Source organism: Ornithorhynchus anatinus, chromosome X2 (assembly GCF_004115215.2).
Source record: "Ornithorhynchus anatinus isolate Pmale09 chromosome X2, mOrnAna1.pri.v4, whole genome shotgun sequence".
In the NCBI taxonomy this organism is placed as follows: domain Eukaryota; kingdom Metazoa; phylum Chordata; class Mammalia; order Monotremata; family Ornithorhynchidae; genus Ornithorhynchus; species Ornithorhynchus anatinus.
The window spans coordinates 23358110-23385898 of NC_041750.1; the positions used below are offsets into that span (position 1 = coordinate 23358110).

Here is a 27789-nt window from a genome sequence, read left to right on the forward strand (position 1 = left end):
AAGGCAGAGCAGAACAGAACGAAACGAAAACAAGACAACATTATCACAATAAATAGAATCACATTTCTATTAAGATTGGTCTCAACTTAGAACGACTTGATTTAAGACATCCTGAATTGCCTTCAGCTTCACAAAGAGAATAGTGAGCTGCTGATCTTTCATTGCTTCCTTGACAAATAGTGTTCAGAGGTTATGGAATTTGGGCCAAACTGTTAAAACCTGCCCTTTCCTCTCCATCCAAACTGCTACTATGTTGATCCGAGCACTCAGCCACACTGACCTCCCTGCCTCTCTCTCCACTCCAGTCCAGGCTTCACTCTGCTGCCTGAGTCATTTTTCTAAAATAATGCTCAGTCCATGTTTCCCCATTCCTTGAACCTCTGGTGGTTGCCTTTCCACCTTCGCCACAAAAAGAAACTCCTTACCACGGGCTTTAAAACACACAATCACCTTGCCCTCTCCTTACAACAAAACCGCACACTTCACTCCTCTAATGCCAACCTACTCACTATACCTCGATGTTGTCGCTCTCACCTCCAATGCCTTGCCCTGGTCCCTCCTCTGACCTAGAACTCCCTCCCCGATCATATCCAACAGGTCATCAATCTTCCCACCCTCAAGCCTTAGTAAAAACACATCTCTTCCAAGAAGTCTTCCGTGTCTGAGCCCTCATTTCTCCTACTCTCCCTCCTACATCATCTTTGCGCTTGGATTTATACCCTTTATTCACCCCACCCTCAGCCCCACAGCACTTATATACATATCTGTAATTTATTTTATTTTCTGTAAACTCGGGATTGCAAACCCTTTATGGGCAAGGAACATGTTTACTAACTCTGGTACATTGTACTCTCCCAAGAACTCTGTACAGGGCTCTGCACTCATTAAGCGCTCAATATCGATAATGATTGAGTGATACTGGAAACCAGATGAAGCCATGATGGCCATGTGCTGATTATCTTGTATCTTGTATATATTATAATATAATTAGATGGCAGTATTTATCGAACACCCACTTGGTGCAGCACCCTGTACTAAGCACCTGGGAAGCACGAGATAAGTTTTACGTTGCTTACCTTCTGACAAAGAAAGAGTTGGGTAAAGGAGGAGAGCAGGAGTGGAAAGAACTGGGGTTATAGGAATCTTTAAAAGCATGGTATTTTGAAAGGCAAATAAAAGTTCTAACAAAAGTCCAGCTTAAACTTCAAATGGATTTCACACAGACTCCTGGTGAGCCGGTGATAAAAGATGACGTGTAAAACTCAAAACCAAATGTACAACTCAGTTGCTCTGCCTAGTAGTCTTACGGTTTATATATACGGTTACGTGGGCTATACTGTACTCTCCCAAGTGGTTAGTGAAGTGGTCTGCATTCAGTAAGCTCTCAATAAATGCGATTGATCGATTGAATAATTATGGTTCATTCGGAAGAGCACAAGCGATGCCATTTATGTCAGCCCAGTGATCCATCCAGACCAGTTTTCAGTTTCCATCAGTGACCGAGAGGGTGACTGGAGGAAAAAGCAGCAGTTCCACATGGTGCTTGAATAATTGATCCATACCGTCAGGGATTCTGGTGGGATTGAGCTAAATGAGCCAGGAGAACAGGAGTCACAAGTCTGCCAGCATTTTGCTCGGAGTAGTAGTTGAACTTGCAGCGTGGCTCAGTGGAAAGAGCCCGGGCTTGGGAGTCAGAGGTCATGGGTTCGAATCCCGACTCTGCCACTTGTCAGCTGTGTGACTGTGGGCAAGTCACTTAACTTCTCTGTGCCTCAGTTACCTCATCTGTAAAATGGGGACGGAGACTGTGAGCCTCAAGTGGGACAACCTGATTACCCTGTATCTACCCCAGTGCTCTGCACATAGTAAGCGCTTAACAAATACCAACATTATTATTATTATTGCTTTTCCCTCTTCTTCTGGGAAACCACTGCAACTTTCTCAAACCTCCCAGGTTTCTCTCTAAGCAGAACAGGCCGGGGCAATTTTCTTAGCTCAGAGCGAGAGAGTTTTCTTTAGTAACTGTAGGCTTGGTATGGACCAGTGTTGCGGGAGATTATTGAGCTCCAGAAACCACGCTTTCCAACCTAATCTGAACCAACATGCTGGCCATTTCGATTCTGATCTTTCCCTTGAAACATTTGTGCCCACTCTAGGTGTGATGAGCCTTTCGGGTACTTGGATAGATTTAAACTAATCCCCTTTCACTTTTTAGTCTAAAATCCAACCTGTGTGCGGTGTCAGATAGGGAACCAACCACAGCCTGAGGTTTCCTTAATGCATGCTTTGGCAGGAATACAAGCCCTGAGTTAAAGGAGAACCGGTGGTGTTTTTTGAGTGCAAACCATATTTAGTATATTGACCTCTTTGCTGAAGAGAAGTGATGAAGGAAGATCTATGTGTGGTCCCTGCCTTCAAGCAGATTCCAGGATATGAATGGGGAGCTTTCAGGAGTCCCTCAGGAAGATGAATATGTGAGAAATCCCCAGGAGAAATTTATGCAAACTTATTACGGCTCGAGACTAGATTGAAGCATTCTGGCTTGGTGGAAAGAGTGGGGGCCTGGGAATCGAAGGATGTGGGTTCTAATCCTGGCTCTGCCACATGTTTGCTGGGTGACCTTGGGCAAGTCACTTCACTTCTCTGCACCTCAGTTTCCTCACCCATATTATTATTATGGTATTTGTTAAACACTTACTGTGTGCCAAGCATTGGGGTAGATCTAACACTGTCCCTCTAGACTGTGAGCTCCTTGTGGGCAGGGAACGTGTCCAACTGTTGCTGTAACTTCTATGTGCCTCATCTATAAAATGGGAGTTAAAACTGCAAACCTTATGTAGGACAGAAATTGTGTCCAACCTGATTATCTAGTATCTACCCCAGTCTGTCTTTTGTATTGTACTCTCCCAAGCGCTTAGTACAGGGCTTTGCACATAATTAGTGCTCAATAAATACAATTGAATGAATGAATGAAAAATTTTACAGTGAAAGTTGTATCCCTCTCTAATAAAAGTGTTCTCAGATTTCGTTGGATATGTGCATGGCATAAGAATGATAAAATTCTATGGTGTGGTGCAGTGCTTAATAAAGGGGGTGGAGAAGCAGAGACCTCTTGGTTCTACAGTTGGCCCTGTCACTAATCACCACCAAAAACCTTGAAAGCAGAGTTTACATCTACTACTCTCCCAAGTCCTTAGTACAGCGCTCTGCACACTGTAGATGCTCACTAAATACTATTGATTAATTAACTGATGGATTGAATAATTATTGAGAAGCAGTGTTGGCCTAATGGATAACCAACAGGTCTGGGAGTTGGATCACCTGGGTTCTAATCCCAGTTCTGCCACTTGTCTGCTGTGTGACCTTGGGAAATTTACTTAGCTTCTATGTGACTCATCTATAAAATGGGAATAAAGACAGTGAACCTTATGTGGGCAGGGATTTTGCCCAGCCTGATTTTCTTGTATCTACCTCAGTGCTTAGTTCGGTGCCTGGCACATAGTAAGCACTTAACAAATACCATAAAAAAAATCAGAACAAGTTTTGAGCACCTATTCTATGCAGAGCACTTGATTAGGTATGAGGGGACAACCAATAGAAGTAAAAAACTTCATTCGGTCTTGGTCCAGTCACCGATTTTTTCCATAATTTTAAGGAACTACGTCAGATGAACAACACTTTAAGAGCTTAGAGATCTATGAATGAATACCAAATTATAAACTGGACCTCAGCTTCTCTTTCTTCTCTGAATTTCTTTCCTGTTTCTCTCCTCCCTCCCTATACTGCCTCTTAAGGTTGTTCCTTAACTCTTCTTAGGAAGTGGACATTTCCCCCATTTCCCAGCTCTCTTGCTCTCCTGATAGTCGGGCCTCCCCCACCACCCGCCTTCCGTGGCTAGTGAGAAAACAACCCTATTTTCTGGCAACAAACTTTCCAGGAGGAAAGCACTGACTGAAGCATCTCATTATCCTGACACAGCCAATCTTTCTCTGGCTCCTTGCCTCAAAAAGCCAGTGCTAAAGTCCAAGCTCTGGCAAAGCCTAAGCATGAAGCAACTAGCTGTGTGACAGTGAGGTATGGGTTAGATCCTCCAGGTTCCCAGCTGAGGTGTGACTTTTTTTTAGGAGGATGGGGAGAGAAGAGGGGTTAATAAGGAAACGATAACCCCAACTGAGTTTGGCTCAGAACCAGAAAGTGGGACTGATCTGAAAGACTGTTGGAACATTTTGAGACAGGTCAGAAGGAGGCAACGGTGGGGGAAGTGTGAACATTTGGCTGTGATTTGGAGTTGAGAGAATATTTTTCCTTTCTTGTACCAGAGGAGCAATTTTTCACACTTCCTCAGTACCTGAGGAAAGTACTGGCACTAAGGACTCAGAAAGGGTTGTGAGTAATTCTGGGAAATGCTGAGGACATAAAAACCTAGGACATACATAGAATATAACCAGCTTTGACTGTAATTGGGTTTATGCGTTTGCCTCTTCTGGAAAAGGTAAGACTTTGTTCGGGCCGATGACGTCGCTTCTCGGTTTCAAGTCTTCTCACTTGATTAAGATTCACGAGGCCTTTGACCGGTGACACTGAACCACCCGGCAATAAGTGTCGGACAAGCTGAGCTTTATCTAATTTACTTCAGCTAGAAAAAGAAAAGCCCCGTTATTGGGTGTTTTGGACCCAGAAAACATCTCCAAATAGCTCTAGTGTTGGGTGGAGGTGTGAATTTATGTGGGGGTGCACTAAAACTGTGAGGGTTACACATTAATGGAAAACCACATTTTGGAGGAAATTGTTTAGGCAGTTTGGGGAAGCTGTTGTATGAAAAGTCAAACCCTTTAAAGTCGATAGAGCACGGAAGGGCACTGGTTCTATTTTTCTCGTCTGTGAGCCTTGTCTGTTGTCTGAAGTGTTTTTTAATTAGGGTGGCCCAACTTCACTTGAAAACTGCTGACAACCGAACCCCGGGTGTAATTAGACAAAGCTCTCTGGCCCCAACAGTAAAAAAAAGGAATTTTTGACTCCTTTAGCAGTAATTTGGAGGACGTGCTGCAATGATCTTGAACAGCATAGCTCAATGAAGAGTTTAGAAACCTGATATGCTATGGAACAGTGGCTTAATAATTGGCACACTTTAAGGGCCATTTGCTTTAAAAATTCAAACAATCCCACGTAAAATAAAGTTCTATCCCACCAGGATGGGTTTGGGTCACCAATCACCCTTTGAAAACCTGCATCACATTGCAATTCCTCAGGGACATTAAATGAGCTAAGAGGGGGGTGAGTCCTTTATCTAATTCCCAAAGAGTCAACCTCCAGGTCACAGGTCACATCAGTGGAGAGCAGCCTAGTGAAAAGACCACAGGCCTTCTAATCCCAGATCTGCCACTTGTGTGCTGTGTGACCTTGGGCAAGTCACTTCATTTATCTGTGCTTTTGTTTCCTCATCTGTAAAGTGGAAATTCAATAGCTGTTCTCCCTTCTTCTTTGATGGTGGGCCCCATGTTGGACAGAGACTGTGTCTAATTTGATTACATTATATTCATTCATTCATTCAATCATATTTATTGAGCGCTTACTGAGTGCAGAGCACTGTACTAAGTGCTTGGAAAGTACACTTCGGCAACAAGCATTGTATCAAACATTATATCTACCCCAGTGTTTAGTACAGGGTTTGGACATAGTGAGCACGTAACCAATACCACCATTATTAACATTATCATTATTATTCTTATTAGCTACACCTTCCTTCTTTGGCAACACAGTTCAACCAGGGAGAGTATGTGGAACACAAATTCCCTGTGGGAAGTCTGGGAGATTTGGGAACGGGTGGGTTAATTGTGGCTTCATCCCATTTCAGTTCGAAGAAGATTGAATGGGAAAAGATTTAGCCACCTAAAGGCCTGGAGGTGAAAGGTGAGTCCAAGGGAAAGTTGAGATTCCCAAGCCCATTGGTTTTCAAGCAGTGAACCTTTAAATCCCTGTGATTGGATTTGAGCCTTCTGAAAAAGGAGGCAGGGTGGACAGGTACTTAGATGTAGAGCTGAGGTTCAGGGGCGATACAGAAAATGAGAACCACTGTTTCTTTTCCTGTCAGATTTACATCTTTCCTTTTTATGCAGCTATTTCCTGTGCACTGCATTAAAAAAAGTCTTGGCAGAGCTCAAATAAAACATGCATTCCCTGCAGTTAACAATGTGAAAGAAAACTTCCAGTCATGAATTTTCTAAGAAGACGAAAAAAACTTAAAGCAGGATGATCAACAAAATCACTAATAATCATAACGATGGTATTTAAGTGCTTACTAGGTGTTAAACACCAAGGTAAACACAAGATAATCAGGTTGACACAGACATTGTCCCATGTGGGAGTCAGAGTCCAAGGGGGATGGCTGGCAGGAATTTTATCCCAATTTTACAGATAAGGAAACTGAGACATAGTGTGGGTAAGTGACTTGAACAAGGTCACACAACAGACAACTGGTTAAGCCGGGACTAGAACCTGGGTCTCTTGATTCCCACCCCCCTACTCTTTTCACTATCATCAAGAGATTGCGTTGGGGATGTTGACGATGCACAAATTGTTTTTAGTTTAGGCTGATGTCGTCTCCCATAAAGAGCCATGAACAAAGCCAAATTATCCAGAGCAGTTTCTACTAAGATAAATGACTGAAATAAAATTTACCATTGAAATAATCCATGTTGTTCATCTATGTCCAGTTAAAAATGTCTTCATGCTAGTTAAAAAAGAATTGAGGGAGCAGCCTGCAGAATAAAACACCTGGCAAGCTAAATGTTTTGGAAATTACCTCTTAAATATCTCCTCCCCCTCCCTCCCCTCCTACACCCGTCAACAAACCATGTTGTGAAAACCCCCAGTGGTCATTTTGAAATAACGGAAAGAATCAGATGGTAAATAATAGAGGAAAACTGAAAATGGAAGAATTTGATGTAGTCTTCGACTTGCGTGATAAATAGCGGTAATGGTTTCTCTCACTCATCACCTCCAACCCATCTGGGTACAAAGGGAACCAGCGGGAAGTGGCCATCAATCAATAGTATTTATTGAGAACTTACTGTGTGCAGGTCACTGTACTAAGCCCTTGGGAGAGTACAATATAACAGATACATTCCCTGCCCACCATGAGCTTACACTCTAAAGGCAATGGGTCAGGCAGAAGCCCTTCTGGGCATGTGTGGGTTGTAGTAGTAATAGCATTTATTGAACGTTTATTTATATAAATGTCTGTCTTTGCCCCTCCAGACTGTAACCTACTTGTGGGCAGAGAATGTGTCTACCAACTCTTTTGTGTTGGACTCTCCTAAGTGCTCTGTACAGTGCTCTGCCCACAGTAAATACCACTGACTGATTATTGGGTGCAGAAATTTATAGTCCCAGAGGTGGGTGTGGAATTCTTGGCTCCTTAGAGGTAGGAGTCTCTCCAGGTAACAATAGCATACTGAGTCCTGAGAAAGCCCAGAATGAGGAGGAAGGAGGACGGATGAACCCAAACCACCTTGCCTGCTTTTCCACATTTTGGCCTGAGTCTAAGCAAGACTCCTGATTAGTCTGTGTATGGCCATTGGCAGTGACTTTATCCTCATACTCTCCAAAGCAGGCAGCCTGTGGGTCACCACTGAAAAAAATTAGAATTCATCATTAGCACCTCAGAACTCAAGACCACGTGGGCTTTGCCCTGATATTGAGTTGATTTTTCTTTGGGTGATTTTTTTTTTTTTAGCACTCGCACAATTTTGTCTCACTTCATGAATAATCATGTTTTTTTGGGTAATTTTTGCCAGTGCAGATCAATATGTAAATCCCCTTGGGCATTTTGAAATGCTTTCTGGATTCTTAAGAATAGCAGAACTGTTTGGTTGATCTTATATTTCACACTGAATAGTTTATGCTAAGACAATTGCTTTCGTTTAAATTGAACTGTGGAGGGGGAAAGTGGCAGGGGGAGATTATATTACAAACGCCACTCTGCTTTATGGGAACTGAACATCACGAATGAGATTATCACAAAGATGTGTTTATTCCTCTTTAACTTCAGGACACAGAGTGGGGGATGACTTTGGACAAAGTTTACCCAAGGAGGCATCAGCTCAAAAAATGCTGGTTATTTTTCTAATATTTTGGCTAATTCATATAGTTGCATAAATAAAAAAAATGAAAGTACAAATAGCACATCTCATATAGTTACAATGGCCATTGGTCCAGTTTCCTACTGGTCAGTGTGTCTGTCCCTTGATGACTATGGCACCAGACAGATTTATGTTTGGTAGTTTTACTTTCACACCCTTCCACCTTGGCTTCTGCCACCAAACTGGGTGGTTCAGAAGCAGGGTTTTGTTCACGGTCATGGTTTTGGATCAAGATGGTTCAGTTGAATTTGTGCCAAATGTTCCATATGATAGCATTATGTTTGTACTGAATGCCTGGCTTAGTTCAGTGCTCTGCCCGTAGAAGTGATCCATAAATTTCATTCCTCTGTGCACTTAGGCCTTCAGTAGATTACTGTGATAATGATGATCAAAAAGCATTGCTCTACAGTCCCTAATTTTGCTCTACACATTACTGAGTCACAAAAAATTGCCTCCCCAATTTTCCATTTGCTCCTCCTCCTCCCCAGATGCAGGCACAGTTGTCTGCACCCTCTTTGGCAGAAGCCAATAGTAAGAGATGCCAAAATTGAACTGAAAACCGATTTTAAAAGAGCCCCCTCTCACGGCCTGGTCTTGATTTGAGCAGCACGTAGTTTAAACTGTGGGATTTCTGCTGGACACCATGAAATCTTGAGAGCGGTATCTAGAACACTGAGTCGTGATCTGTGACCTACCACACACAGAAGTGTGGGCTGAAGGTTCCTGTGCGACACAGCAATAATCATAATAGTTAATGATTATGGTGTTTGTTAAGGGCTTACTATGTGCCAGGAACTGTACTAAGCTCCAGGACAGATACAAGTTAATTGAGTTGGACACAGTCTCGGTCACACATAGGGCTCACAGTCTTAATCCCCATTTTACAGATGAGGTAACTGAGGCACAGAGAAGTTGTTACTTGCCTAAGGTTACCCAGCAGACAAGTGGCGGAGCCGGGAAACGAGAAGCCACCTAGAATGGCTTCTGGGGGCACATGCCTGAGAGTCTAGGTCGATGGGCAGTTCTTCTCCCTGCTGCAGGTCTAAGTGCCCTCAGAGTTTCGAGAAAGTAGCGTGGCCTAGAGGAAAGAGCACGGGCCTGGGAGTCAAAGGACCTGAGTTCTAATCTCACTCTGCCACTTGCCTGCTGAGTGACAACGGACAAATCATTTAACTTTTCTATGACTCAGTTTTCACACTGGCAAAATGGAAATTAAATACTTGTCCCTCCCCTTTAGACTGTGAGCCCTATAAGGGCCGGGGACTGAAACCGAACAGATTATCTTGTCTTCAGCACTTCGTACAGCTTTTAAATACCACAGTTGTTATTATTACCTGGGATCTGACTCAGCCTGCTGTAAAGAGAAAAATCACACAAGCTCCTTTCACTACCAAAATCTTTCCAAACCAAAATCCAATTTTTGGATATTTGTCATTAGTTTAGAATGGATAAAATGTGATAGGTGGCATTGCTAATAATACTAATAAAAGGGCTTTAAAGCTAATTTGGAAGGCTGAGAATACTAGTTAAGTGTTATCCTTTAAAAGCACCATTTTGATGATTTGAGAATATATCAAGTCATAAACCTGAAATTCCCTATGTCCCCATTAGATTTGACAGTGGGTTGGAAAAGATTTTAGGCAATGCTGTATTTCTGGAAAAGGAACTTTTCACTGAATCAAAGCTTCTACCAGTGTACCAGTTGATTTGCAAGTAATCAGAGACTTTTCCAACAGCAATGAAGATGTCTGTGTAGGAAGAATGTGGATACTTGCCATTAGAAAAACATAATTCAGGAGGATGCTAGACTATAAACTCCTTGAGACAAGAGATTGAGTCCACTTGAGCAAATAACAGCCAAATGCAAAAGAGTCGATGAAGATTTAAAAACCCGCAGTGAATTCTGTCCCTCTCCAGAATTTTCCTGTCACACTGGACATTGGTCTGCCTTCCCTTCCACCTAAGGTTGGCACTGTCCTTAGAGCCCTTACTTGCTAATCTCCATGTGATAAATGTATATCCTTTGAAGCCCCTCCCCCATATCCATAAAGAAGCAGCGTGGCTCAGTGGAAAGAGCCCGGACTTTGGAATCAGAGATCATGGGTTCGAATTTCGGCTCTGCCACTTGTCAGCTGTGTGACTGTGGGCAAGTCACTTAACTTCTCTGTGCCTCAGTTACCTCATCTGTAAAATGGGGATTAAGACTGTGAGCCCCACGTGGACGACTTGATTCCCCTGTGTCTACCCCAGCGCTTAGAACAGTGCTCTGCACATAGTAAGCGCTTAACAAATACCAACGTTATTATTATTATATCCCCGATTAGACTGTAAGCCCGTCAAAGGGCAGGGACCGTCTCTATCTGTTACCGATTTGTACATTCCAAGTGCTTAGTACAGTGCTCTGCACATAGTAAGCACTCAATAAATACTGCTGAATGAATATCAGAGAGAACCTGCTCATCACTGGCTTCGAGGCTTTCCACCACTAGCTTGCAGCTTATATTTCACCCTTCTCACTCACTACTACCCAGCTTGCACTCTTTGTACGCCATTTTCAACTCTCCCAGCCTGACCCCTTGCTCGTTCATTCGATTGTATTTTTTGAGCTCTTACTACGTGCAAAGGACTTCACTTCATATCCCCTGCCTTAAACTCCTTCCCCAATTCAAATCCACTAGACTGTAGCGTCCCCATCTTCGAAGACCTCCTTAAATCCCACCTCCTCCAAAAAAACTTTCCCCCATTAATTCCACACACCCCAAGAAGCATCACGTCAGAGAAGTAGCGTGATGTAATGGAAAGAGCACATGGCCTAGTGATATGTCTGCTGATTAACCTGTAATAGGGGATGGATCAGATTTTGAAGAGAAATTAAACCAAAAGGCAATTGTTCACTATGTAGATGGATTATAATCTCCCGTCACCTTGAAAAATGTCCCAAGTGCATAGTACATTGCTTAGTACCTTACACTGCTACATTAGTCTTTAAGGGATTTATTTTTTCCAGATATTTGGATGACTCTCTCCATCATTAATACAGCTTTGTTCTCTAGGCCAGTTATAGGGTTGGTTTTGATATTCTGATGAGATGTCACTTACAGTGGCATACACTGCTCACTCAACTGCCAGAAGACTGAAAAGTCCATTAGAGCTAATTGCGGTATAGTCGGACAGAAGCTGACTGTTCTGACTAAGGCAGTTTATTTTGCTGCTATAGAACAGCAGCTCTACTGGAGAAAATATAGTCCACCTGCTTGGGATGAGCATTCTGATATCTCTTCTTCAGGTCCACCAGTTAATTATGATTCAGAGTTGTTCAAATTCCTTCATTGGGATTTGCTTTTATTTGCTGGGGGTTTTGGTAATAAGCCAGGTTCCTAATCCTCTTACTTTAGTATGATTTTCTCTACTTTATGTGGTCTGTGGGGATTTGATTAGCCTTTTAATTCTATGCTGAGGAATTTTTTTTTTAATTTTCTTTTTAATTATGGCCGCATCCTCTAATGGCATTTCCTTTTGTTCACTAATGGTCCACGGCGGCCTGTGCTCTAAAATGCCCCATTTTTTCAATGCCAAATGTTGAAGGGCACTTGGAGCGTGATCCTAGCTCTTCCAGCAATTCATTGTCGGATATTTTGAGCACTTACTGTGTGCAAAGCAATATACTAAGCGCTTGGGAGAATACAATATAGCAATAAACAGACAGAGTAATCAAACCTGATAGACCGTAGAACAGGGGAGAGGATTCGCTGACCTGAGTTGTATTCTTTTTGACTTTCTTTTACATTACCGAATCACATTCCCCCAAGCCAGGCAGACAACGTACCAGATGTCTTCCACTCCCACTCCACTCTTTTCTGTGCCTAATCCTCTTATTCAAAGGGCCTCCTCACTCTCAAGACGTCCCCCACTATAGCATCAATCCAGCAAGCAGTGGTATTTATTGAGCGCTTACTGTGTGCAGAGCACTGTACAAAGCACTTGAGAAAATACAATAAAATAGAGTTGGTAGACACGTCCTGTGCCCACAAGTGAAGAGGGAGGAGTTCCAGGCCTAGGGGAGGGGGTGAGCAAGAGGTCAATGATGAGACGGACAAGATCGACTGCAGCAGTGGAGGGCTCAGCTCAAACCCTTCTTATTCTAGGAAGTCTTCCCCGATTAACCCAGCTTCCAATTACAGTTTACGCCAACTCCATTGAACCTGATTCTATCCTCACTTGCTGCTACCTGTTTTTTTAGAAGTGCTTAATAATTTTACCAATGATGGCTTTCGTTATGTATTTACTATATGCCAAGTATACAAGATCAGCAACTCAGTTGTGTTTAAATCCCACCAGTATTGTCTTTGCCAAAATTTAATATAGGGCTCTGTATACGGCAAGCGATGAATGCATCCTATTACTACCACAACTCACCATCACCACCCGCACCTTCAAGGCCTTATTGACATGGCATCTCTTCCAAGAGGCCTTCTGTGACGAAGCCCTCAATGCCCCTCAGTCCCTCTCCCTTCTAAGTTACCCTTGCACTTGGATTTCTACCCTCTAAGCACTGGATATTCACCTCACCCTCAGCCCCAAGGCACTTCTGTATGTATCCATGATTAATTTTAGTGTCTGACTCCCCCTCTAGATTGACCCTTTCACTGGGTGTTTCCAGAAATCGTGTCAAGAAAGGCTGATCAGGCAGGACATGAGTTGTGGACAGTTCCTGTGAATACATGGGCCCCAGCCTCAAGAGAAGGATTATTTGAGGTGGCATTTTACCAGGATTGTTTTTCCAATATGTTTGTACCTATTATAACTAGACTCCATGTCCTTTTCTTCCTTGTAGCTCTGGAAAGAAAAATATCAATGAGGCAGAGCCGAGAGGAGCTTATAAAACGAGGTGTCCTGAAGGAAATCTATGATAAAGGTAAGGAGGGCTGGTCTACCAGGCCTTCGGTGCTAGGTTATTGAGTCTGTGCATGTATTTTTCAGATGTATTTAATTTGACTGGGTCTTTCATCTCTTGTTCAGTGTTGGACAGTAAAACCTAACTGGTACACTACTGAATTTGAAAAAAAAAAATACACTTGTCTTGGAAAAGCCTGAGTTTATGGAGAAAATGGTAAGGCTCCAAGAAAGCTGGAGAATAAGCTTTGTTCCTGTCAGCTCTGGAACAACTTCCCCTGAGCTGAAATTGAATTACTTTGGCTTTTTTCAGGTAGCAGTTGGTGACAACAGTTCCCAAACTAAGTGTTCAAAATCCCTAGCATGGAAATTTCCTCTGTTGGTCCTCTCTATAAAGATATACCAGGAAGGCTTGAGAAAAAAGAAACTGTAGCATAAAACTGCATACGTTGGGTATTTTCAATGACAACCTTTACAACAACACTCAGTTTTTAAAGGAGAGCATGGGGGTGGTGGGAGAGGGTGGGGTGTACACAGGTGCCCCAGGATAGAAAAATTCTGACTGCTTTAGGATTCATTCATTCGTTTACCAGTTTTCCAGCAAAATTGACCCAGTAGGTTCTGTATCTCCAGTCTGTAATCTCACTGTGGGCAGAAATTTGTCTGTCAACTCTATTATATCATACTCTCCCATTGCTTAGTACAGTGCTCTGCACAAAGTAAGTACTCAATAAATACCATTGAGTATTTCAGTGCCTTAAAACCCACTGCTTCACCACTTCCAATTACTCTTCCTTTCTTCAATGAGTGACACTTGTTATCATGCTTCTAATGCTCAGAAGGAATTTTGCTTTCAGTAGCGTTTGAGTACCCTTTGCACCGTATTTAGGATTGCATTTTGGTGGGGGAATTTGTCAAACGTCTGCTTGGCCTTGTGGAAAGAGCAAGGGATTAGGAATCAGTAAGCCTAAATCCTAATCCCAGCTCTGCGGCTGCCCTACTGTGTGACCTTGGATATGTCACTTAACCTCTCTATGCCACAGTTCCCTCATCTGTAAAATGGGGGGCAAGATATCTGCTCTTCACCCCTGAACCCTTGGATTGGGAGTTTCTTATGGAACAGAGACATAGCTAATCTGATTGTGTTGTATTCCCCAGTGTTTAGCACATAGTAAATTCCAAAATCATTATGAATTATTAAAATGTAATTGAATTCAGGGTAGGTACCATTTCTTTCTGCCTGTACATTTCCAAGACTAAGCACTAGTATTTTCTCTAATCTTATTTCGTATTGTAGTCTATTATCTTTATCCTGTTCCTTATTTTTATATCATTTCTCTAACACCAGCTGCCTCTCTGAGATTCCGCTCTAGGCGCATCCACTGAAGTTCATCTTACCATTCAGATCCTTTTCACTCATTCTCCTCCATCCCTGTGAGATTACAGACTGGAGATACAGAACCTACTGGGTCAATTTTGCTGGAAAACTGGTAAACGAATGAATGAATCCTATGTGAGGATATATCCTATGTGAGGTCACGGCCTAGAGGAAAGAGTCCCGACCTGGGAGTCAGAAAACCTAGGATCTAATCCTGATTCTTCCGTTTGTCTTCCGTATGACCTTGGGCAAGATACATCACTTCTCTTTGCCTCAGTTATCTCATCTGTAAAATGAGGATTATGACTGTGAGCCTATGTGGGACAAGACCTGGGTCCAACTTGATTAGCTCGTATCTTCTCCAGTGCTTAGTGTGACGTCAAGCACAGAGTAAACACTTAACAAATGCCATGAAAAGGGAGTCTTTCCTTGCACATATTCTTGAAGTGAATTCAACACAGGACAGACCAGAACCATATAATAAGTAATTCCCATGATGGTGATAGTACAAGGAGAAACATTGCATGAGCGGAGAGAAAAGCTTGGGGCAAGAAAGAAACTTCTAATATCTCGACAATTCTCTGACCAGAAGGGATCTGAGAAGTCAACTAGTCTACATCCTGACTCCAAGCCAAGCTGCCCCTAAACTTTCTCAGAAAGGAAGGGAGTGGGGAGGGGAAGGAATTGATACTATTCTGACGTCTTTCCAGGACAACATCAAGCCCCAGAACAAGTCATTGTTAAACAAAACAAGTTAGTCACACAACTTGTATCCCCTGAGTTTCATCAAAAGCCTTAGTATTGTACTAAAGTCCAAGCTATCACTTGCTGATGTATAGTAAAGACTAGACGTGTCTCTTGTAGAACTGGCAGTCTTGAAAATGGTCTTAAGACAGCCAAAAACGTCTCGTCCCAATTTCTTTTTAAATCTAATTTCCTCATTTTTGGGCCATTTCTGCATTTTTGCTACTTTCTTTTGGACATGTCATCCCAATTAGGTTTTGAGCATGCTACACTGTGCCAAGCATTCTGCTAGGCTCTCTCAGTCCTCTACATATTTCCTAGGCTGTTCAAGCCCCAAACTGGGCACCACACCCTGAATGAGTGCCTGACTCATGTCACAGGTGAACAAAGGGTTGATTTCCACACTCCTCCACATTCTGCCTTAACTTCTACAGACGACGCTTCCTCCAGTTTATGTGGAAATGTGAGCTCTGAGACTCAGCCGCTAAAAAGCATCCTCCCCCTCCCTTAAGAGACGAATAAAGTCTGACAGTGAATTCAGACAATACCAGTACAGGCGGGTGCGTGATCTCTGCATTAGTGTGCGTCAATGCACATTCTCCATAGACCGCGTCTCTACGTGGAGAACCTGAGAGTGGGTGGAAAAGAAAAGATGGAGAATGGCTGGACTAGATCCAGCCCTTTACTTAATAGCATTAAATGAACCAGGCTCGTTTTTAGCTTTTTTTTAAATGTTATTTGTTAAGCTCTCACAATATGCCAGGCACTGTTGTTAAGTGCCGGGGTAGATACAAGCTGATTAGGTTGGACACAGTCCAAGTCCCACATGGGGCTCACAGTCTCAATCCCCATGTTATAGATGAGGTAACTGAGGCACAGAGATGTTAAATGACTTGCCCAAAGTCACACAATAGACATGTGGCAGAGGATGGATTAGAACCCAGGTCCTTCTGACTCCCAGGCTTATGCTCTATCTACTAGGCCATGCTGCTTACAGAAGAGGGTCTTGGCAAAACCTACTTCTTTGGGAAACTCACCTCAGTAGAGATAAAGAACTCTAGATTGGGATGCTGCAGACAAGGGAGCTGATGGGTAGGGTTCAGGAACTCTTGAATGGCCCAGACGCTCATAATTGACAGCTTGTGGCCTGCAGCCTTCTCAGCCTATGTCCCCCTCTCCATCCCACCACAGTCTGCACAACTGAACCACCAATAGGGGCGGAGAAGAAGACTTTCCCTTGGCACTTTAGGGATGCTTTCCCCTGAATATTTCCTTCAAAAAACTCATTCCCCTCAAGCAGCTAAGTCCGGTTAGTATCTGAATATCTCTTCAGGGTTTTGTGCTTCACCGTCTACAAGATGATGCGCTTTCATCCGCATATATGTGGATTGGAATGTTTCCCTGTCATGTTGCGATTTTGCCGTGGGCACTTTGGAACTCTTCCTAGACTTGAATCATTCTGAAGATGTAGTTGCAGGAAGAGGGAACTGGTGATGAGATGAGAACTTCTGGCTACCAAAACTCTTGGTGAGCCCCTGTACTCTGTGTGGAGGATCTTGTATCCTCTCACTGAAGAGTGGCTTAAGAACACTAATATCTACATCAAAATAGATTTAAAAAAAAAAAGAAAGAAAATGCTTGTATTGGGTGGATGATTACCCAAAACTGCTTCTCTGGTTTCCACAGCTGATCCAAAAGTGTAGGTTTTTTTACTGGATTCACTTGCCAACCATAGATGCCAACTTCTCCTTTTTTATGCAGGGGATAAAAGTCAGAGGATTTAGGAAAGGTGTGCTTGCCAAGTGACCTTAGATAGATCACAACTTCTCTGTGCCTCAGTTTCCTCTTCTGTCAAATGGGGATTCAATACCCATTCCCTCTTCCCCTTAGATTGTGAGCCCCATGTTGGACAGGGACTGTGTCCCACCCAATTATCTTGAATCTACCCTCAGCGCTTCGTGCAGTGTTTCTCATTTAATAAGTGTTTAACAAATGCCATGATTATTATGATTAATGATGCATGGCAGGTTTCAAAGCGCAGGAAAGTCATCTTTTCAGCCCCAGAGGGAAACTGTCAGGTCTTGTCTGAGACCTGAAATGAGTCTAGCTCAAAGCACTCTTGGGACCATCACCCTTATGGAGTTCGGATCTCTGCTCATCAATCGTGCTTATCACTCAACAAATCCATCAATGGTATTTATTGAGCATTCACTGTGTGCAGAGCACTCTAACACATGTTCTGACCTGTTCTCCCCCTCTACTTGAAGAGATAAGACTGCTGACCAGCTAGCCAGAGAGGAATTCTCCTCACAAGATTAAGACTAAGAGCCATAGTCTTAATTGGAAGATGAAGGGTTACACCGATCATCCCGTTCATAGTCAGGATTGAGGTACACGTCTAGAGCCTCTGAAAGGAAGAATGCAGTTGGTGACTTCTCACTAAACATCTTTGATTTTCATTAGGTATTTCAAATGGGAGATAAGAGTTGACCATAGATAATCAGGTGCTTCAAAACTGTGGAGAGTTACAAATATTATGAGGAAATCTTAGTTTTAATCATAAGCACAAATGGAAGTTAATGAAATTGGCTGCTTTGTGCAGAGACTGCATTTTTATTCTGGCATTAAAAGAAAAAACCTGATATTTAAATTGAAAGGTCACCAGCTTTAAAAATATACTGCATGTATTTTCTGTATTGGGGAGAAAGGAGATGTGGCCTTATGCTTCTCTTAAATCATGTACTTATCTCTTATTCAGTGCAAATTTAGAGGTTAGATAAAAGCTTGTTTCTCTCTTCCTGCATTTTCCGCTGACATTTATTACAATTTTCTTACTCTGGGGTCCCTGTCACCTCCGAGATTCCTCCTAGAGTAACAGACCCTAAGAGCTGAGGATAGAGGGCGATTCTGTTTTAAATTCACTGAAGTTCACTTCTCTATAGTCAGAAGTAGATCAGTTTTCATCTACTAAATACAAACCAAGAAAGTTGTAAGTGCTCAGGACACCTCTAGGGAAGAGACACATCACCCCAAAAATGGCAATAGGGAGAAGAGTACTCCAATAATGATAATAATAATAACACTTTCTCACTTTTCCTCCTGTCTTCCATTTCCTCTCCATCCAAACTCCTGCCATATTATTCCAAGCACTTATCCTAACTTGCCTTGATTACCGTATCAGCCTTTTTGCCGACCTCCCCACCTTCTATCTCTCTCCACTCCAGTCCATACCTCACTCTGCTGCCTGGATCATTTTTTCTACAAAAACGTCAAGTCCATGTTTGCCCACTCCTCAAGAAACTCCAGCGGTTGCCCATCTACAAAACAAAAAAGTTGGTTTGCCCTTCGTTTTCGTAAAGGAAATCCATTATGAATTTCAAAGTCAAATATCTCACTTTTGAGTTTTTACCTAAAACTGGAATTCAGGCAGTAGATTTTCCCTTCCAAAGATCCTTTGGGTCTGATGGATTTTCCCTATCTTCTCCCTCGTTAAGACTGTCCTCAGAGTGTAAACTCCCACTTTCTACATGCCTCATGCCTGCATCTGGAAATTGAAATGTTCTTTGGAGTCCCTGGAAACTCAAACCTAAATTACAAGAATCCTTTAATATAGATTATTTTAATTTGTTTAAGCACTTAGAGAATAGTGAAAGATTTATTTTGGGAACTAGTGGAGGGTAGGTTTAAAAAAGCTTTATTCAAATGTGCATGAGCTTGATTTCAGATATACAGCTGATCATAGGCTTCATCTCACAGGATGCGTAGCAGTTGTTCTTATTATGGTATTTGTTAAGTGATTACTATGTGCCAGGTACTGTACTAAGCGCTGGGGTAGACACAGGCTAATCAGGTTGGACACAGTTCCTGTCTGACGTTGGAGCTCACTGTCTTAATCCCCATTTTACAGATGAGGTAACTGAGGCACAGAGAAGTTAAGTGACTTGCCTAAGGGGGTGCCCAATGCCTATCTTATTTGATTTGCTACTTGTATGCTTTCTTAGTGGTGGGATGGTGGACTGGTTTAAGTGCTGGTGAGCTAGATATGTTTGCTTGTTTGTGAGGCTGTAGGGATTTTCATATAACCCTTTAATTTTCCCAAAGGGTTTCACATCAACTATCTCATTTTATCCTCATAACACCCTTGTAAGGTACAGAGAAGCGGGTATCTTATCCCCATTTTATAGACTAGGAAACTGAAACACAGAAAGGGTAAGGAACTTGTCCGACATCACATTGCAGGCCAGTGACAAGACCTGGGACTAGCCCCAGGTCTTCTGACTCCCAGTGACATCAAATACCTGGGGGCTTTTTTTAATGGTATTCATTAAGCCCTTTCTATGTGCCTGGCACTGTACTAAGCACTGAGATACATAAAAGCTAATCAGGTTGGACACAGTCCCTTGTCCCACATAGGGCTCACTGTCTTAATCCCCATTTTACAGATGAGGTAACTGAGGCACAGAGAAGTGAAGTGACTCTTGCCCTCACACAACAGACAAGTGACAGAGCTGGGATTAGAACCCGGGTCCTTCTGACGCCTAGGCCCGTGCTCTATCCATTAGGCCCCATCTATCTTTCTCTATAGATGAATTCTATGTATGCTTTCTCTAGGTAAACAGGATTGAATTTGTCGAACCAGAGACGATTTCCACCTCTCCTACATTCCATTCACTTATATTATCTCTTTGCTCTCCATCTGGTGAAAGGATAAATGGATAAAGAGCCCTTAGGGAAAACAGATGGAAAGTCTTGAACCTTTAGGGAAGAAGAGAAAATTTAAATAAAAGATCTTGTTCCAGTTTCTTTCTCGGCCCCATACCCCACCGCTCCTTGGAAGTTAGTGTTCCACAGTGTTCCAGAAGATGAAGGACAGCAATCCAAGAAAGCAGCCAAATATCAGTTCTCAGGCTCAGACTCAGCCACCTCATTTGGTTTTTTCCTGAGCCTTTCTGTTGACTCTGGGGTCCCTGCCATTATTTATTATAATAATATAACAATAATAGCATTTGTTCAGCACCTACTATGTGATCTATACTGTAAACTCCTCATGGACAGGGAATGTATCTGTCAGCTTTGTTATTTTGTCGTCTTCCAAGTGCCCAGTGCACTGTTTTGCCCACAATAAGGGCTCAACACATACCACTGATTGATGGATATGAAAAGCATTGTACTAAGCTCTGGGATAGATACAAGATTTCCAGACTGGACCCAGTCCCTGACCCATGCAGGGCTCAGAGTCTAACGGGGAGGGGAGAGCAGGTATCGAATCTCCATTTTAGGGAGGAGGAAACTGAGGCACAGAGAACTGACGTGACTTGCCCAAGGTCACATGGCAGATAAGTGGCTGAACTGGGATTAGAACCCAGGTCCTCTGACTCGCAGGCTAATGCTCTTTCCACTAGACCACACTGCTTCTTCATTTATGATATCACCTTTGAAGCCTTCTGTTGTAGACCTCCATTTCCTGTTTCCTTGTGCCGCACTGCAGTGTTGATGGCCTGAGGGGATTTCTTCTGTAAATTGACATTTTAATTCCAAGACACAACCAGGCCCAAAGCAAATGTCTCTGGGAACAAAGTGCCAACTCCAACCCCCAGATACCATTTCAAATACCAAAGAGAAGCAGCGTGGCTCAGTGAAAAGAGCTGGGATTCCCAAGCCAGAAGTCGTGGGTTCTAATCCCAGCTCCACCACTTGTCAGCTGTGTGACTATGGGCAAGTCACTTCACTTCTCTATTCCTCAGTGACCTCATCTGCAAAATGGGGACTAAAACTGTGAGCCCCACGTGGGACAACCTGACTACCTTGTATCTATCCCAGAGCTTAGAACAGTACTTGGCACATAGTAAGCGCTTAATAAATACCATCATTATTATTATTTCACCACTTTCTTGGCCACGGTAGGGCTCAACTGGGATTTCTGGGCCCCCAAAAATACCATTTGCAGCTGGCCCGGCCTTCCTTTTAACCACGTGCATTGCTTTTTTCCAACGGTGCCAGATGGGGAACTGTCCGGATCGAGCGGAGAAGGATCGCTGGAGAACGGGCAGGCCTTGAGCGCCAGCCAGCTCTCACTCCCAGCCCTGTCGGAGATGGAGCCAGTTCCGATGCCCAGGGATCCCTGTGCCTACGAGGTGCTCCAACCCTCAGACATCATGGACGGGGCAGGTAATATCCCCGTTCTTTCACTCAGCGCCGAGACTGGCCCTGCCCTTCCTCACCGGTGATTTCGTCTTAGTGGATCCGCTTAAGTTGCATCTGGTTTCCAGCTCTTCTCCGGGGAAGGAGGGATTGGGGTGAAAAGGAGGTGATGCCTGATCAGAGCAATTGTGGACATCAAGGAAACGTAGATCCCGCGAAACAATAGCATGAGCCGTCTATGTTTCTGGTCTGGTGGGTCAATGGAATGATTTGACTTTTTTATTTTAGTTTAATCTTTATGTCTGTGAAAGAAATGCCTTTCTTGGAAACATCACTTGTGAAAAATGGGTTGCTAGTATTTGCTAAGTCAGGCTTCTGTTGTGACAGAAGTCTATATATAAACTTACTTTTTGGGTCAGCCATGTTCTTTGATGTGTGTCAGAAAGGATTTCCAGTATCCGGCTGGGGGGTTATGTATGCAGGTGGGCTTTGAATCTCTCACCCATATCTTCCTGTATGCCCAGTGTTATAAGGGTGACCTTTTTTAATGGAGATTGGGGCAGGAGATGGTGAATAACTTAGAATCTATTGAGGGAACTTAACCATCCCTGTTACAGGGGTGTAGAGAGGAGGGCCCGGTTTATATTTAAAGGACCTAATAGAATATAAGCTCCTTGAGGGCAGGGAACCTGACTTTTCCTCCTCGTGACACACCAGAACCTCTCACAGGATGAGAGCAAAAACTACAAGAGGAGAGGGCAGTGTGTCCCAGAAGGGTATCTCTAAAATCTAGTCTCTGGGCATGGTGATTTAATCTTAATTGTGTACGTTGTGTGGAGGGGAGAGAATTCAGTGGGTGCAGAACAGGGTGGCTTGTAATATTAGATTCTACAGGGAACACCACCACCGTATCCTAGAAAGAGAAGTATGGCTTTCAGTATGGCTTCGGTTGTGATAGAACAGGAGATTGATGGAACCTAGGGAGAGAATTACGGGCTTCCCTTAGAATCCTGCTTCTTGGTGCCGTGAATCCCATATTGTGTATCCCATTAAATTAAGCTCTTGCTTAAGAGCTTTTATACATTCGAACTTCTCAGATGAGCTGTAGCTTCTCAGAAGGACCTGGGTGGTTCTGGCTCCTGGTCAGGCCCCCATTTTTGGAAGAACCCCAGGATTTCACAAACCTAATTGACCCCATGGGCATGGACAGGGAGAGTGGGCTGGCTCACAGTAGGGTCGGCTGCTTGTTCTGTAGTCTCTCCTTGAAGCCAGAGGGTGGCCTGACCTCACTGAGGTGGAAGGGTCAGGCCAACAGGTGAGTTAGTCCATTGACTAAGAAAGCTGCAAGTGCATCTAAATGGGCAGTGAAGGAGTAGTGGGTGCTGATGAAGAGTCTTCTCCCCTTTGGGGAAGAGCACATCTGTTTTCTCAAGGTGGGCAGGAATGAGATCCAATGGGATTGTTGAGAATTCGGGTTCTCATCATGGAGGTAGCAATTCAGCTGCAGTTTAGGAGCCTCGAGGTGGATTTTAGAGGCCTAGGTCCTGTGGTACCCAGTCCATCTGCCACTCCCCCACCCCTGGTGGGCTTGAACCGTCCCCGACCAGTCCAGAATGGGGAAAAGGGAAGCTGACTGACACAGCTGAGAGAACTCTCTTCAGCCATGCTCTCTTCTCAAGGAGGGAGGCAGGATGACTCAGATGGGTTTAGGAGACTAAAAAACACAGCTCCAGCAGTGTGGACCCTCAAAGTGTTGTGTTCCCAGAGAATCTGGCTTCTCAATCTGAAAAGGCTTTTGATTGTGTTTTAAAAAAAAGTTCGTTTTCTCTCCTTTCTCTCTCTTTCTCCTGCATTTTTGTTTTTCTCTTCTTTAATCTCTCTCAGTCCATCTCTGTTTTATGCCGTTTTGAGCCATAGCTGCTCTTGGTCATGTTGATAGCCTGTGTCTCTGTGCTGCGTTCCTTGTCCTGGCAACTGCTAGTTCCTGCTGCTTTGCTTGTAACGTTGTTGCGTCTATGATGTGGTTGTGTCCTTCAGTGTCTGAAGAAAGCCCCTCAGCTAATGAACCTGGAGCCCTCCTGTCCCAAGATCCTTCAGCCAAACCAGTCCTGCTACTTCCCCCCAAAAAACCTGCTGCTTACCCCGGAGACCATGACGACAACCCAGTTAAACTGCTGTCCCTTCTCAAGCAGCCCCCTGCCCTGCCTCCTAAACCCATTGCCAGGATTCCCAACCATTTGACTGGTAAGTACAGAGGTCCTGAGAGCTTGATATCTCTTCCTATTTCCATCCTTTACAGGATAATAGAGGGGTCCCTTGGAAAAGTCATCCCGGGAGCTGTACAAGTGCTTGTGTGTTCATCCGTCTGTGGCCTAGGTTCTGTTGATGAGCATTTGATGTGCACGTGCCCAGTACCTCTGAGACAGGGTGTTCCAAGTCCTCGTCTATCTGCAAGTGTGTACTTCTGTGTTATTGTTGTGAACGATCCTAAACTGCATATCTAGGTGGGCTTTTTTAATTTTTAGCTATATTCCCTCTGGAAAGATAAAACACACAGGCCTTTTTCTTATCCTAAATGTATCCTTTTGGCTGGGATTGTCTCTTTTCTCAAGCCTATCCTCATCTAAAAGTTAAGGCTTATTTATTTGCACTGCATTTGGTGTTATTTTTGGTGATTACCTCTTCCGACTAAGAAGGAAACCTTTGCTGAAATGATTTGGGAACTTTTAAAAAATGAGATTAAGCCTTGAACTGCAAACCTCTCTCTACTTTTCATATAGTAAATGAATGGAGCCACAATATTTTTGGAGAGACATTATCTTTAATGGCATAATAACAGACGAATGAGATAATGAATCAGAATTGTAATTAGAGGAAAGATGACTTCAGGGAGTCATTTCTGAAAATGGACTTTATAGTGTCATCTTGTGTTTATATTGTATCCCTCTTCTGTAAGGACCTAATGACCTTCTCAACATCCTGGATGGTTAGATATGGTAATCATTAGTGGAGTATTGTGGGCTAAGCACTGACATTAGAATTCAAGATATTCGGTCAGACACGATCCCGGACCCGCAAAAGTCTCCCAGTCTTACAAGAGGTGAAAGGGATGGTTGGCAGTCAGGGGTGAAGGGGGCTTACCAGAGAAGAGCCCGAGGCATAGAAAATACCCAAGGTCAGGTCTATGTCACCAATTTAGAGGAATTAAAATTGGTGTCTTCTAATTTCCTCAGCAGATTTCCATGCACCAGGCCAAATGAGGCCACCCTTTCTAAAGTTTGCTGTTTTTCAAGCACCTACTTTAGCAACTGAGACCCTCTGTTGTTCCAGAGCAGATCCAGATCAGTAGCTGGTAGCTCGGGGAACCAGGAAATCTCGATTCTAGTCTCAGTTCTGCATCCTGGGGTTATGCCATCCGCGGTGAAGGTTTGTGACCAAAGAATCACCCGAGGCAGCCAAATGGCAGACAGTCCCGGCCGGAATCCTGAACTATAGCAAGCTAATATGGGCGGCAAAGTTACCAAGGCAACTAAGTGCCGGGTTAAGGTATTATGGACATGGTGTCTGTGTTATGGGTTTTTTTGTTGTTGTTTTTTAACGGCATTTGTTAAGCTCTTACTATGTGCCAAGCACTATACTAAGTCATGAACACAGTCCATGTCCCATATAATAATAGCAATGTTGGTATTTGTTAAGCGCTTACTATGTGCAGAGCACTGTTCTAAGCGCTGGGGTAGATAGAGGGTGATCAGGTTGTCCCACGTGAGGCTCACAGTTAATCCCCATTTTACAGATGAGGTAAATGAGGCACCTAGAAGTTAAGTGACTTGTCCACAGTCACATGGCTGACAAGTGGCAGAGTCGGGATTCAAACCCATGAACTCTGACTCCCAAGCCCGGGCTCTTTCCACTGAACCACACTGCTGGCTCACAGTCTTAATCCCCCCCTTACAGATGAGGTAACTGAGACGCAGGGAAATTAAGTGATTTGCCCAAGGTCATAGAGCAGACTAGTGACCGAGTCAGAATTAGAACCTAGGTTCTTCTGATGTCCAGGCCCGTGTTCTATCCACTAGGCCACGCTGCTTTCCGCTTTGTCACTGTGACCATAAATGGGTCTGGCAAATAGAAAACTTTTGGGGGCCCTTCTATAGGTGCTTCACACCTCCCTGCCTACTGGCTTGTTTCACCCTCTGCCCCAGCAAGAACACAAATGATGAGGATGGCAAAGTGCGAAAGACACCACGCCAACTACCAGTGCTAGGATCAATTCCTCCATGCAGACTCTAGTTCGTGAAATCTCAGGTCCAGGACACACCTGGCGTTCCCCCTTAGACGGTAAACTCACTGTGGTTAGGGAATGAGTCTATCAACTCTGTTATATTGTAGCCGCCCAATTGCTCAGGACTGTGCTCTCCACACAGTAAGAGCTCAGTAAATATGATTGATTGATTCCCCACGGGAGCCTGCAACACATCAGATTCTATATTAGACCCACAATTCAAGGCTTGGGCTCACACCTTGCGTCTTGACTTCTTCCTTACAGAGTAGCATGGTCTAGTGAAGTCATGAGACCTGAGTTCTAATCTTGGGCAAATCCACTTAATATCTCTACCTCAGTTTCCTCACTTGTAAAATAGGCATTACTTTTTCTCCCTCCCCCTTCATCTGTGATTAATTTCAGGTTAACCTCTGAAAACTTCTCTGCCACTTAGTTTACCTTATTGAACCAGAAGTTTTAGGGTAACCGGTTTGTTCTGCTGCCCTTGGGGGCCAGGATCGTGGGGTAAAGGGACATGAGGGAAGGAGAGAGATATCTTCACAACTGTGCCTTTGGTTTTGCACTTAATTAGACTTTCATAATCCATGTAACTGAGCGATCGGTCATAATGAATCAGCATTACCATGAGGCAGCTATCTTACCCTATTTTAGTAGTGATTACTCCAGAGACATCTGCCAGCCAAATATAAAGGAATTCATAAAACAAGAATCCTCAAACTCTAAATGGAGACTTACCGGTTTTCGGTGCATTCTCCTCACCTGTCTGTGTGACAGAAACTTGTGACAGGGGAGCAAAGAACCAGTTAAAGAACACCAGGAACAGCTAATGGAGATCGATGGTGGAAAATGGTCTGGTGGTTTTCTCAAAGAAAACCAAAACAGAATCCTGGAATGAGACCTTTCAGAACCTGGCTAACACAGCAACGGTCAGAATAACTCTGAGCCTTGTTTTCATTTGCATTCTGCTGTGGAAGCTAAAACACTCCAAGACCTTTCTCTGGACAAATATTTTTGTTACTATTGATTCGAGGGGTGGAGAAACTCTGCTTTTATTATTCCCTCTTCCCTCCTAGTCTCCCGCTGCCTCTCACATACCCAGAGTTGAGACCATATGGAAGAGAGACCGTGTCTGATAATAATAATAATGTTGGTATTTATTAAGCGCTTACTATGTACAGAGCACTGTTCTAAGCGCTGGGGGAGATACAGGGTAATCAGGTTGTCCCACGTGGGGCTCACAAGTCTTAATCCCCATTTTACAGATCTGATTGTATGGTATCTTCCCCAGTGCTTGGCACAGAATGAGAGCTTAACAAATACCAGCCAGTCAATTGTATTTATTAAGCACTTACTGGGTGCAGAGCACTGTACTAAGCACTTGGGAGAATACAATAAGCATATTCCCTGTCTACAAAGAACTTACAGTCTAGATAAGGAAACAGACATTAATATGAATAAATACATTACAGATATTGACATAAGTGGCTGGGGATAGGAGAAAGGATGAATAAAGGGAACAAGTCAGGGTGGCTCAGAAGGGAGTGGAAGGAGGTGGAAAGGAGGGCTTAGTCAGGGAAGGCCTCTTGGAGGAGAGGTGCCTTCAAGAGGCTTTAAAAATGGGGGAGAGTAATTGTCTGCCAGGTACCACAATTATTATTTATAATAGTAATGAAGTTGAAAAAGCTCAAGTCTCATATTTCAAGGTGAAGTCCAGTAGCCAGCACAACCTTAGGTATTTGCTGGTGCTCTCAAGACACACACACACACACACACACACACATCTAAACCACTCTCCCTCTCTCTAATGGAGTTCACATAGCTTTTTCTCATGCTGTCCTTCAGAGCTGAAGTTAGTGCAATAACAGTGAGGTCCTCCATGGATATACGTGTGGTTAAACAGACCCTTGCATAACTGGGATCCTGCCTGAATACTGACATAGAATGTCACACCAGGAATATCAGAAGGCAGCGGACCTGGTCACAACCGTTTGCCTGCCCAGAGGGGCGGTGGCTGCCTGGAGAGTTGGTAGCCGGCCCCAGGACCACCATCCGCTCCCTCCTGAGCCTTCTGCATCAGCCCACTGGGGCTCGCCAATCGTAAGGGCCCACAGAGGTGCATCATAGGACACTCGAGCCAATCTGCTTCAACGTGTGGGCTGTGTAGGAAACACAACACCTGGGCTCCATGGTGTGACTTTCCAATTTGGGGT

At 43.7% G+C, this 27789-nt stretch overlaps 1 protein-coding gene across 4 annotated transcripts in view; it reads left to right on the forward strand.

Annotated features, from left to right (window-relative positions):
* The window catches only part of PHACTR1 (phosphatase and actin regulator 1), a 326807-nt gene that overhangs the window by 247613 nt on the left and 51405 nt on the right, over positions 1 to 27789 (forward strand). For 3 of the 4 annotated variants that reach the window (XM_029053011.2, XM_029053012.2, XM_029053013.2), the window contains 3 exons: positions 12976 to 13056; positions 21157 to 21324; positions 23335 to 23541. In XM_029053011.2, the coding sequence (XP_028908844.1) occupies positions 12976 to 13056; positions 21157 to 21324; positions 23335 to 23541 (456 nt within the window). The remainder of the gene's footprint in view (positions 1 to 12975; positions 13057 to 21156; positions 21325 to 23334; positions 23542 to 27789) is intronic. The other variant, XM_029053015.2, reaches the window with a different exon arrangement.